Source organism: Crotalus tigris, unplaced genomic scaffold, assembly GCF_016545835.1.
Source record: "Crotalus tigris isolate CLP2741 ecotype Arizona unplaced genomic scaffold, ASM1654583v1 scf7180000024391.5723578, whole genome shotgun sequence".
Classification (NCBI taxonomy): Eukaryota; Metazoa; Chordata; class Lepidosauria; order Squamata; family Viperidae; genus Crotalus; species Crotalus tigris.
Genome location: NW_024100561.1, coordinates 1098500 through 1111710, shown reverse-complemented (window position 1 = coordinate 1111710; position 13211 = coordinate 1098500). Strand labels below are relative to the sequence as shown.

The 13211-nt window shown below is 35.4% G+C and overlaps 1 protein-coding gene across 1 annotated transcript in view; it reads right to left on the bottom strand.

Moving 5' to 3' along the window:
- Window positions 1-13211, bottom strand: part of GALNT12 (polypeptide N-acetylgalactosaminyltransferase 12) — a 48511-nt gene that overhangs the window by 18815 nt on the left and 16485 nt on the right. The window contains exons 5-6 of the mRNA XM_039329327.1: window positions 2914-3031; window positions 460-636 (exon numbers count right to left, since the gene is read on the bottom strand). Of these exons, the coding sequence (XP_039185261.1) occupies window positions 460-636; window positions 2914-3031 (295 nt within the window). The remainder of the gene's footprint in view (window positions 1-459; window positions 637-2913; window positions 3032-13211) is intronic.

Below are 13211 nucleotides of genomic sequence, written 5' to 3'. Positions count from 1 at the left end.
TATCATGTGGAAGGAAAAATAAATTAAGGCAAATCAAATTAATGCAAAATACTACAAAATATATTTTTATAAATTAAGTTATCTATGCAAATTTTATACTTTTATTTTGCAACATTTATTCTGCCCCATTCATTTGAATTTTGCAAAATCAGCCTTGGAAACTGTACCTACCTCACCAACTTCAAAATGTTTAGAAGCTATATTTTCTTCCAGATATAAACTTATTTTTAAAACTATAAAGGCTAGAAACTGCTGGCCTGAGTTCCTCCAAAATGTAAGCATATGCCTATAATATTTTTCTGCACTCATCCTGCACATTTTCAGCATTTGCACTGTTCTCTTTATTCTCTTTTTATATTTTTAGGCTCATTCCTTTATTTTCTGAGAATCTAAATTTAGACTCTCAGCTTTTCAAGAAATTTATTTTATCTTCTATACTTCTGCCTTCAGTAAACTTACCAAGCGTGCATGTGGATTTCTGTGGTAGTAAAGTTCTTTGTACGAATCCATCCACACCTCTGCAGCCCGAACAGAGTTAGCTAAAGCTTTTGCACGTGAATATGGAGCTTGCTTTGGAAAAACGTGTCCTACATGAGAACAAGGATGGATTTCAAGACTTCCTCCACATTGCCAGATCTAAGAATAAAAGCAGAAAGCAGATCTATATATGTACTACTGTGCATTGTTGTGGAATGCTTCCACCCATGTAGTAGCTGTTGAAGAAAGTTCTGTATCTCTATGGTCTGGACAACTAATCCTGCTCCTACTTCAGTTCATCAACCCAAGCAACACTTTGAGGATATCTTGTACAAAATGCATTTGAATACAGATACAAAAGTATCATGCATTAACATTCTCAACTAATTATTCCTTTATTTGAAAAAAAAAAAAACCTATGCAGTGTCCAGAAATATCATGAACAATGTTGATTGTGTTTCATGCTGGTATTTCTTATATTTGGAATTTTTTTCTTCATGGGTTTTATACATGTCAGCTTTTAAGTGAGATATGTAATACAGGTAATCCTTAGGTTAGGACAGCAATTGGGACCGGGATTGCCATCACTAAGTGATGCAATAATAAAATATGACATCATGTGACCGCATTGTGTATTAATGACAAATCTGGGAATCCTGGTTGCTGTTGGTAAGCGAGGAGCGATAGAAGACCAAGTAAGGAGTCGGAGGGGGGGGTCCTGCCACAGTGAGGTCGGAAGAATGCCATGAGGGGAGCCAGAGGAGGGATTGAGAGTCCTGGCACAGGCTGTGCACAAATGCAGAAGGCCAGAGAATGGATGGTACAGAATGATTTGTGACCTTCCCTGCCAGTTTCCCCATTGGTTTTCCTTGTGGGAAGCTGGCAGGGAAAACTACGAATGGTGATCCCATGTGAGCACAAGCCAGGTGTCAATTGCCTGAATTGAAATTAAATGACTGTGGAGGCTTAGTGATGGCTGGAACTTCAAAGTCTGGTAATAAATAATACTGGTTTAGCACAATTGCAATTCTGAATGGTAGTTGAATGAGTAGCTGATAAGCAAGGACTATCTATGCACGTGTTGCTTTTAACACAATTAAAGCTAGCCTTGAAAGGAAAATACAGGAGACACAAGCAAAATCATTAATAGATACTCCTCACTTTAAGAACCACAACTGGGACCACAACTCTGTCACTAAGTTATGTGGCCGTTAAGTGAAACATCACATGACCCCACTGAGCAACCTGAATTCTGCTGCAGCCATTAAGCAAGAAATCCCATGGCCACGACTGGTGGTTTTACTGTTGGCATCTCCACTGACTTTTCTTGAAGGAAGCTCAAGAAATGGCAATGAAGTTCACAAATGGCAATCAAGTAACCAAAAGGACACTGCGACGATTGTAAATGCATGCCAATTACAAAGCACCTGAATGGAGACCACATGACCATAGGGAAGCTGTGACATTTAGAAGTTAAAGGACTGGTGGTAATGTTGCTTTTTGCGCTATTGTAATTTTGAATAGTCACTAAACACTAACTTTGTGGTCAGAATTGCACATATACATCAATAGATTATCATGAAGGAGATAAGAGAAGTTACCAGGCATTTTAGAGTATTAAATATTTATTTGCTAGTGTCCGCATTGGATGTATTCAATTAGTTATTATCAAAAAGCATCAAATTAAACTTGCAACAGACTGAAGAATTACAATATGTATTAGTTTTTCTTTGAAACAACATGAAATACAATTTCCATAAGAGAAAACACCTAGATAAGCATTTGCCTCAATACCTAAGGACTAAATTTATGCAAGTAGAAACTGAAAGTTTTTAAAGGTTTCCCTGCAAAATATAAGATTTCACAGAGCCTGGAAGGTTGGAAAAGCTTGTTTTTTGCATTTCCCCCCATAATTGTATTAGAAAAGAACCTCAAGTTCAAAACATTTAACTCTGATATTCAGAGATTCTGTTCTGTTCTCTATTCTTAAGTCTGGGAATTAGAAAATATTTTGCCATAAACATAAATTATTTACCTAGGTCAAGCTTGATCAATTTATACACTACCTAAATGAGCTTCACTTATGATGAATTACAAACTCTTGTGCCTGGATGTTACATTATGTAAAAGGAAGTCTGCTATACAGTACTTCTATCCCATTAATTTTAAAGATGGATGATATGCATCTATCATAGAGTTTGGCTGATCAGCAAATAACCAATGATTACCAAAATAAGATGTTATGGGCTGCTTAATTCCAGGTAACAGAGACAGAATAAATACTTGAATCAAACTTGTAAATCCATCATGATAAGGAACGGTTTTATTAATATACTGACTATATCACAGAATATTATTATAAGAACAAAGTGAGACAATATGAAGGGGGGTGGGTTCTGGGAAGATCCTGGCAAGATTCCCCAAATCATTACTTACCCGAAATGAAAATTCAAGGTTTTCCCCTCCCCAGACTTCCATTCCTATGTCGTATGAACCAAGATAGTTAAAATAATTCTTGTTCACAGCAAAGAGTCCACCAGCCATAGTTGGAGACCTAACAGAGGAAAACAACTCCAGAATTAATTGACAAACCATATCTCCTTATCAAGTTAGTATCACATGTGAATCCATGTGTAAATATCATCCTCAGCAGTTATAATATGAAGAATACGTGTATTTAACAAAATTTAATTGTTCTGTAGCTCAGAATGAAATAACAAATACTGTAGTCACGTTTTACTCAGAAAACGGAAGGAAGCAAACTTTGGTCAAAAATCATTGTGGAGTCGCCTTGCAGCAAGATGGTCAGCAAATTAATTAATTAAAGTAAGTAATACAAAGATAGAATTCTTTAGCAAGCTTTGTGCTTTATTTTTTAATTAATATTTGAAATGAATAAAGCAAAAGTGAAGAAACTATGGCCCTCAAAATATTGCTGAATATCTCTCAGCATCCTTAGTCACCAGATGTGCTAATTGGCTTTCATTTTTTAAAAATATTTTCCTTATAAGTGGAAAGATTCAGTCAATACAAACTACACAAAATATAAACAGAATTTTTAAAAAAATTGAGAAAGAAAAAAGAAAAGACAAAAAAAGAAGAAAGTAACTTTCTCCTTTTGCTAACATAAAAACAGTTTTACTAGTTTAGCACCATTTCTAAATACTACATAATCTCTCTTTTTCCCAGAGCTCGTTTACTAACTAAAAAAACCCCTCAGAATCAAAATACTTCATCAATTATTTCTAATTGGCAAAAAAAAAAAAAAATTCTTTATTTAGCCCCGGTCGAAAAGGCCAATCCTGAATTCTTTCCCTAGGTTTTTAAAAACATTAACTCCTTCAAAAAAAAAAAAAGTTCTGGAACTAGCTTGCTGTTCGTCTCTGTTTCAAACAAAAATCTTTCAAAATGTATTCTCGAAGTCCAATCTGCAAAGTTTATCTTTTTGCTTATCACTTCTCATTAAGTCTTTCAAAAGCTTACCAGAACTTTTTGCACATTCAATAGAACGAATTTATACAAATTTGATTCAGTATCTGTATATCTTGTTTAGAAAATGAGTCATCCATCAGTTTCATTTGTTACATTTTAAGTCCTTCAAAATGGTTTCACAAACACCCAATGTAGCTTGTTGCTCTACAATTTCACTGCAATATGCTCTGTCCATTTTGTCAATAAATTCATCCACTTTGTCATGAAGCTTAGTGAAAAAAATGAAAAACTTGTAATAAAAATTTCTGCTCTATTTTCTTTACCCTTATCCTTTGACTCCCTCAAGTATCCAAAGTTCAAGGTATCACCATTTTCCCATGAGAAAATTTCTTAATTAATTTAAGGCTAAAATTCAAAATTCCTTTGACCCCTTAATCCTTGTTAACTTTTCTAAAATCTATATACTAAGAACCTTTTTGCTACATAGTCAAAGAAGTCATATATTTTCAAATCTTTTAAAATCAAATTTATATAATTATCCTCTAAAGAAGAGGAAATTACTGATGAATACAGAAAAACCTTGCCGGTCTGAAAGGTCTTAATATGTTTTATTTCTCTAATATGCAATAACAACAACAACAATAACAATAAAAAGTACATTAAAAAAATAGCTCAGAAAGCAGATATTAACAAGACATGGCAATGGCTAAGAGCAGGAAAATTGAAGAAAGAGACCGAGGGACTAATTCTGGCTGCACAAGACCAAGCCTTAAGGACAAATGCATACAAAGTCAAAATTGAGAAGACAGCAACAGACAGTAAGTGCCGCCTATGCAAAGAAGCTGAAGAAACAGAGGACCACCTGGTAAGCTGCTGCAAGAAGATCGCACAGACTGACTACAAGCAGCGGCATGACAAAGTAGTAACAATGGTGCATTGGAAGATATGCAAGAATTATCACTTGCCTGCAAGCAAGAACTGGTGGGGTCATAAAATAGAGAAAGTCATAGAAAATGATAAAAGTTAAATTGCTCTGGGACTTCAGAATTCAAACAGACAAGCACCTGCCACATAACACCCCAGACTTAACAATTGTCGATAAGAAAGACAAAAAAAGTCTGGATAGTGGACATGGCAGTGCTGGGAGACAGCAAAACAGACAAGAAAGAACTGGAGAAGATAACAAAATATAAAGAGCTACAAATAGAAATAGAACGTGGCAAAGGCAAGCAAGGGTAGTACCAATAGTAATAGGTACCATAGGTGCAATCCCAAAACAATCCCCACTTGAACTCCACTGGCATTGACAAATTTGCCATTAGTCAATTGCAAAAGGCGGCCTTACTAGGAATTGCTTCCATCTTGCGATGATCCGTGTAATACCATCAAACATCCACATCTGCCAGGACTCGATAGGTAGACAAAAATGTCAAATGCAGTCTGAACATCTGGCTGACTATACAATGATTGATGATGATGCAAAAAAGTGCTTAAGAAATGAATTTTGGGTGAATGTCATTATCTGTAAAAGGCTGCTTTGCAAGGGTGAGTTTGCAACTTCCAGAGTCTACTCACAAGGAACAGCTGTCCAGAGTGACATGGATAATCTTTACAATCTCTCATTCTGGAGAGGTTTCATTAGGCCAGATCCAACATTTCGTCATGATTTCCTAGCAAATGCTATGCTGCTAATGAGCAGGGTGTCAACTCACCACGGCTGCCATATTAAGCCTTCACATGCTAACTAGATTTTTGTGGGTGTAGTAGCTCAGTAACAATCAAAAGGCTACAGTTTACTAATCCTGGGGAAAGGATTACAAGATATAAAATTACATCAGCCTGCCCCATTAGATCTGGAAGAGAAGGCATGTTATAGCTACCGTCCACTAGGGCCTACTATTGGTGATTCCCAGGAAAAGTGAATATATTAGAATTCTAATATTCCTTCCAAGCAAATTAGGAGAACGTAAACATGGCATTTTCACGGGCAATTAATAAGCAATAACATGACAGCAATGATTTGGCAGGCTTTGGTAAAAGTGCAACTAGTAATGCGTATCTTAAACTGTAAGTTAAATGAAGCAGACACACATTAAAAAGAGAAAATGTATAGAAAACTAAAGAAGGAAGAATCATACTACATGAATTATATGAATTAATGTATTACTTATTTATATTCCCATTTCTCTGAAAATGTCTTTCTTAAAATTATTTTCTGTGAAAGAACAAAGTTTCCTTGAGAATTTGAAGATTTTTTCTGCTAACTAAAAAGAAATAAGTCATGGTATCTGAGGAGACACCTCACCAAAATAGGATTAATCCACCGCACTCATACTAGCAAAAGAGGCTGCTATGGACCACATCTGCTAAAGAATTTTGATGGCAGGGTCAAGAAGCCTTTTCTACGGTGGCCCTACTCTTTTGGCCTTCTGAGAAGATATTAAAACTTGGTTTTGTCCATTGGCTTGGAGCCACTAGGGGGATGCTCACTACTGGAGACGGCTGATGGAGTAAAACAACCTTATCACTGTGCTGTCCGTTTCCTTGATTCTGGTTTCTTGCATAGTTTCAAAATTTAAATGTCTGTACTTTTAGAATTTTTAATTGTTTTTCTATTTATCTTCTTATGTTCCTTAAGCCACCCAAAGCTGCCCTATTGGAATATGGACAGCATATAAATTTAATAAATAAATAATGCAGCATTGAAATGACAGTTAAAGCCCTCTACCTTTTTCTTCAACATATATTTCTGAAAATGAATTTTCAGCACTCAACTCACTGCAACCAAAACTAAGTATCAAAATAGGCAGAAGTTAACTATTATGCTGACTCTGACTTTAATAAAAGTTATCATTGTTCATGACATATATCATCATGAGTAAGCTCATACATCCTATTAAAAATTATAATTGATGCATAAACTATTCAGCAATTATAATTCTTATTATAAATTATACTCGGTGCATAATTTGTGTAATGTATTATAAACCTCATAATTTATACCACGAGAGATAAAGTACTGTACTGTAAAGCAACAGACTGTATTGTAAATATATATATATATATATATATATATATATATATATATATATATTCATTCAAAAGATAAAAACGAGCACCATATATATATATATGATTCCTGGGTGAATCCATAGTCAATTACCAATAAAACGTCAACACCAGGAATATAATAAACTATAAAAGTTTAATACCATCACCGATCACCAAGCTTTCATCAGATACTTCTGACATCGTCAGGGTTAATGCTGGTCTGTGGGAGAGTGCCTTTATAGGTGAGCCATCATTTGCACACAGCTCCCAGATCTTGTCGTAGGTCCTAATTGATTTAACTGCTTTTTAATTATGGCTTCCATACTGATGACTCCTCTTTTCTTGCTTTTACTGCTTGTGGGTGTGTCATTATTCCCCTCTACCTCCCACTGTCTTGAATTAGGGAGGTTCTTTCCTCCCCTTTTTTGGAGGTGTGAAGAGGGAACAACTTAGAGATACAAAAAATGCCCAAAGGACCTGCTCCCCAACACTGAAAAATCGGCAATCATATATAAAATCAACTGCAAAGATTGCCCCGTTAATTATGTTCGAGAGACTTCAAAAAGAATGAAGACTAGGGTCCATGAGCATAAATTAGCGGTAAAAAGGGGGGAACAGCACTCCCAAGTATGGGCGCACATGGCGGATTCTGGACATTGCTTTGACTTTGATAATGTATGCATCCTGCCCGGTGACAACATCAAAGAGGGCCGGTTACTAAAAGAGGCATCGCTCTCTGACAGGGACTCTGTCAACTGGCACATCGATTTGTGCCCGGCACATCTCACCTTAAGAGCATGGAGCAGGCGAGACCGCCCACCCCTAAGGAGACACCCTGCGACAGTACCACGTAACCATAAGGAAGAAGTTATAAAGGGGATGAATTTTTGCCCCCCACAACAACAGCAATGGCCCATGGACATTCAGGAGAATAATCAACGATTGAGGGACTTCTTCCCCCTTGCTCCAGGACCATGCACACGCTCCCAGACAGCGAGAGAATGGTTGCATGATAAGAAAGAGGCAATTAGCCAACGAACAATCATTCCTGACCCCCCAAAACCCAAAACAGTGATGATCCAGCAGCATCAAGAAAGAAGGAGGATGGGACCGGCTTGCCCTGTGATGACAGTCCATCAACAGAAACAACAGAGCGCCAATCGGAACACCCGAGAGGATATAGAGATCAAGAGCAGTGTGAATGGGGGGGAAATGCAAATAAGGGTAGAACGTGATAGAAACTGTAAAAAAGATCACTGTGTTGATGGAGGGAGGGATACAAAGGAACCAGGCATACGTATTCAAAAAAGGAGGGCACACAAGGGCTTGTATGAGGAGGAAGGAGATATTCAAGGGATTCAGTCTGACGTGGAGTCTGAGAACATTGATAATGGGGTGAAAGAGCAAGTAGATGTCAGACGGAATGGCAACGACAGAAACGGAGTTTATGCAGCCAAAGAGAGGGAAATGGAAAGCAAGGGATGGGGAGAAAGGCTGAGAGTGCGCCCCCATAGAATGAGGGATGACAATTGGGGAGCAAGTAAAGATCAGAAGAAGGAGGAAGGTAGGAGACACGGAGGTGTGAAGAGGGAACAACTTAGAGATACGAATGACCAAAAAAGGGGAGGAAAGAACCTCCCTAATTCAAGACAGTGGGAGGTAGAGGGGAATAATGACACACCCACAAGCAGTAAAAGCAAGAAAAGAGGAGTCATCAGTATGGAAGCCGTAATTAAAAAGCAGTTAAATCAATTAGGACCTACGACAAGATCTAGGAGCCGTGTGCAAATGATGGCTCACCTATAAAGGCACTCTCCCACAGACCAGCATTAACCCTGACGATGTCAGAAGTATCTGACGAAAGCTTGGTGATCGGTGATGGTATTAAACTTTTATAGTTTATTATATTCCTGGTGTTCACGTTTTATTGGTAATTGACTATATATATACATACATACATACATACATACATACATACATACATATATATATATATATATATATATATATATATATATATATATACAGTATATAGTTTACTCATTCTTATTTTATTACCATCCACTAAAATAATTTGTTTTCATGATTGCACATGTTAAGTTTTTTTATTTTATAGAAATTTATTGTATACATTTTTATAAAGTTACAAAGTAATTTTTACAAAAGCTTTATGAAGTTAGATGGAAAAGGAATATTTCAATGTGCATATTATGAGTTAATGGGGAACTTAACCTACAATCTTCTTAGTAATACTAACCACACAAGGAAAAAAGACAAAAGTAATATTTTTATGTATCTTTTAAAAAAGACATGATGGCAATGAAAAAGTAGAACTAATAAATCTATTTTATTTTGATCTTTGCAAAAAAAAAGGAAGTAGTCCTGAATATTAAACCCAGTGACATTTTAAAAAGCTATCAAGATTAAAAAGATTTACAAATCTCATGAAGAAAGTTAAAGCAATAATTATGTTCAAATAGAATTGGGATGGAAAATCTGTTATGCTTTTGATGTTGCTAAACTGCAACTCTCCACAGTCTTCCACAGTCTGGTCAGTAGTCAGGAATAAGGGAAGATGTATTACTTTTCTGCTTCTACGGATTCTCCATTCTCCATGACTTCTGACATAGTCATCAGACACTATCCATGAAGTAAAGTTTTGGGCAAAATATTGCATTGAATGGTTGCAGTGGCCAAACAAGAAATCACACAACTTAATCTTCCAAAAAGGGAGTTTATAATCCTGAACATTCACAGACAGACAGCCTACCAATGGAATAAGGAAGAAGTAAAGCCACTTTTCCTGCCTTATCTAGGCCTGAATGTGAGCTTGCGCCCTTGTCCTGTCAAGTTTGCTTTTCATCTTCTTCCTTCAAAAGCATTTACTGCTTTTTTGGATCTGCACTGTGGATCTGTACTATAAACCAAGGGACACACTCACACATAATTACAATGTTTGAAACTGTGTAGATAGGATCTATAGGATCTATTAAGAATTACAACATTGATAGAACAAAAAGAAACTGAGATAGAATTTCTATAAAATATTTAAAAGATACATCTTTGCTGCTGTTTAATTTTTACCAACGCTGTTTCCTATACCGTTAAATATTGTATTTACAATTATGTGGTTATATAGCATTCTTCAAAAATTATTAATGTTCCTCACCAAGTTGGAGCATGTGAACAATTCAGCTGAAGAATATACCTCAAAAATAATATTTCTAGTCCCATAAAGTGTTCTGTCTTCACATTCCTTAAACTATCCAAGGAAAACATCTATTTAATTATTAACCTGCTTCTGAATACGATTGGCAAAAATCCAGTCTTCCAAAGGCTGTAAATGTACCAACAGTTTTAGATTAAGAAACACCTCACTTCTATTCCTTTCAAGTTATATTGTGCTTGAATATTAACACTGCTTTTCTTTTCACTGAAACAAGGAGACATTTTGGATAGGAAATAAAGTCATCTAAGATTAATCAGTTAAAATATATCTCAAAAGTTAACAGTTTTGTCACTTCTAAGATTAAATTTCTAGGTATTCCTATTTAATTACAGAAGTGCATTTATCTTTAAGCTATCAACATTGTAAGAGGCAAGATAACTTACAGAATTATCCATTATTATTTTTTTACAAATAATTACTGATTATAGACATTTTTTAAAAAAAAAAGGGTCAAAGACTTCTCTCAGTCAAGGGCTACATTATTGTTTTCTCTATTTTGGGGGATCTCAAAGTTCAGAAAATGACATGGAAGTGAAAGGGCAATATTACAAGTGGAAGACGTACTTCAGTTTTTGGCTTTTGTTTTGCTTAGGTTTATAATGGTATAATAGTATGAGGGAAAGACCTTGGGAGACAGGAAGAAGAGTTGCATATTAAAACAACTGTAAAAGGTATCTCAGTCCACAGAAAAATAGAGCCTGGGAAGCATTTCAGGAGAAATCCTTTTTTAATTTTTTGGCAAATAAAAGAAAAATATAGAAGGAATACTTTCAAACTTGCAAGATTCTGATAATATAATCTCACAATAAAGATAGCATTAGTATTCATCGTTGTGCTTCTTCCTTGAGAAGGCTGACTAGTAGGCTCTTCTGCATGGAGTTCTATTTTTATTTAAATGAAATTTGAACAAAAAAACCATAATATTTTGACCTTCTGGGAGCTTGTAGATGCCACAAAAATAAGGCTGGGGCCACATACAGTGGCCTATTTCTAATCTATAAGAAGTGAACCTTTGTACAATTTGCTTTTGACTCATTTATTTTACACTTAGAAATCACACATTTTGAGTAACTCTTGTACTTATATTTAACTAGTTCTATTAAACCAAACATAGCAGTTGTAGGAAACGATATCTTAGTTTTAAACTTAAAATTACATTTTATCGTCTATAATGTATCTTTAATTCCTTTTCACATTATCTGACCTATTTCATAAGTAAACTATATTTCTAAAGCACAGGAGAAAATAAATTATTTGCTATAACCTGTACTGATGCAGCAGGAAAAAAAAACTATACATTCCAATAAGATGAACTAAAGAAGGGCAAAATTAGAGCTTATCAGCAGTAAGCAATTATTAACAGAACAGTGTTCAGGTGAAAAAAAAATTGTGTACTATGATTCATCATTCCAACAAGGAAATATAATTTTTAAGAATAATTTTACAAATTATTTTACAATGAGTTCTAATCTTCAGTTACCAATGTTTGATTAGAAGGATAATTTGATCGATTTTAACAACTTTTATTAATCAAATTCACAACAACTTATTATCTCCATTTACTTATATGAAATTCCATGAATGAGAATGTTTGGAACAAGACTATCTTTCCCCCTTATGTTTTCAGAAATGTCTGAAAAAAACCGGACAGAACATTCGTTAACTAACTTACCATATAAACTAAAAAGTTAGGCTGTTTAATCATTAGTAGATCTGTTCATAGATAAGTGTCCCAAAATACCTTTGTAAACCTTCTAACTGCTTCTGAAAACTATTTTTGTTAAATTTAATTCTAAACCTCAGGGAAAATACTGTTACGCAGCAATATAAAAAGTGTAAAATGTAGCTAACCCAGGAGTTGGGTTAAAAGAAAGGATTCCAACCAGTCACGTCAAGCAGTTATTTTTTTCCAATGATTGATCTAAGTCTCATAAGTCTCTAATTGACTGAAGGGAGCATAGAACTTTTATTCAATTCCGTGGAATGTTGCATACATTCAATTAGCAACTATACTGGAGTGAATAAACTGAAATTAAGTAATAAAGTTTTACTGTTGATTAGCAGGAAACTCTGGATTGGAACTGGGATTTAGCTTGCTCTACCCCGCGGGTGTCAAACTTGCCATGTCATGTGATGTGTTGCGACGTATCACACCTTTTTTTGTATTGCTGGAGCTGGAGTGGGTGCAGGCTCCGCATGATGCAACCGGCCCATGGGCCAGCAGTTTGATACCCCTAGTCTACACAGTGGCTTCACTCCCTTGGAAATAAAAAAGAATGTAGAAGTAAATTTTTCCTGAGATTTACTGGTAAACCCAATTCTACAAAGCCCTGACAGGATTGTATCTAGTAAGACAAAATTGGCAGAGAAAGTACAATACAATTACATCAATATACTTTCTTTATTTTTACATCTCAGTTTTATTTTTGCTTCTATCCTCTGTCTCTCTTATTCTTTTTCAGTCTACTTGCAATATTAAGCAATCTTATTTTGCTACATTTAATAAAATAAAAATCCTTTATTACTACAGTGTTAGTTTGTACTAGCAGCACACAAAGAATTGCTGGACACCTATACTCCTAGCAAAAGAGAAAAGTAGAATTGTTTATTGTTCTATCCTATTTAGATGCCAGGTGAGGAAAATACCTACTCCCCATTCAAGAACAGCCACTTGCCTGCAAGAAACTATGCAGGGATCCTAGGAACAGGGAAGAGGAGTGATAAGATAAATACTGTAGGAAGGGATTCCCAGGCCTGGTTTACCACTGTGATATCTTCCTTCTTACATATAGCTTAACCATTTTTAGCATAAAGACAAAACTAGGCCATAGGTCATAGGACAAAAAGACAGATAAATTTAAAAATTCACCTTCTTGCTTTTTCTAAAGGCATATACAGTTGCACAAGATGAAGGAATCAATTATTATACAGATAGGGTAAAGTGCCTTAAATGCTAGTATTGTGACAAAATAAAGAATCTTAAAAACTGAACAGAAATTTCCAACTCTCATTTATTGGTGAA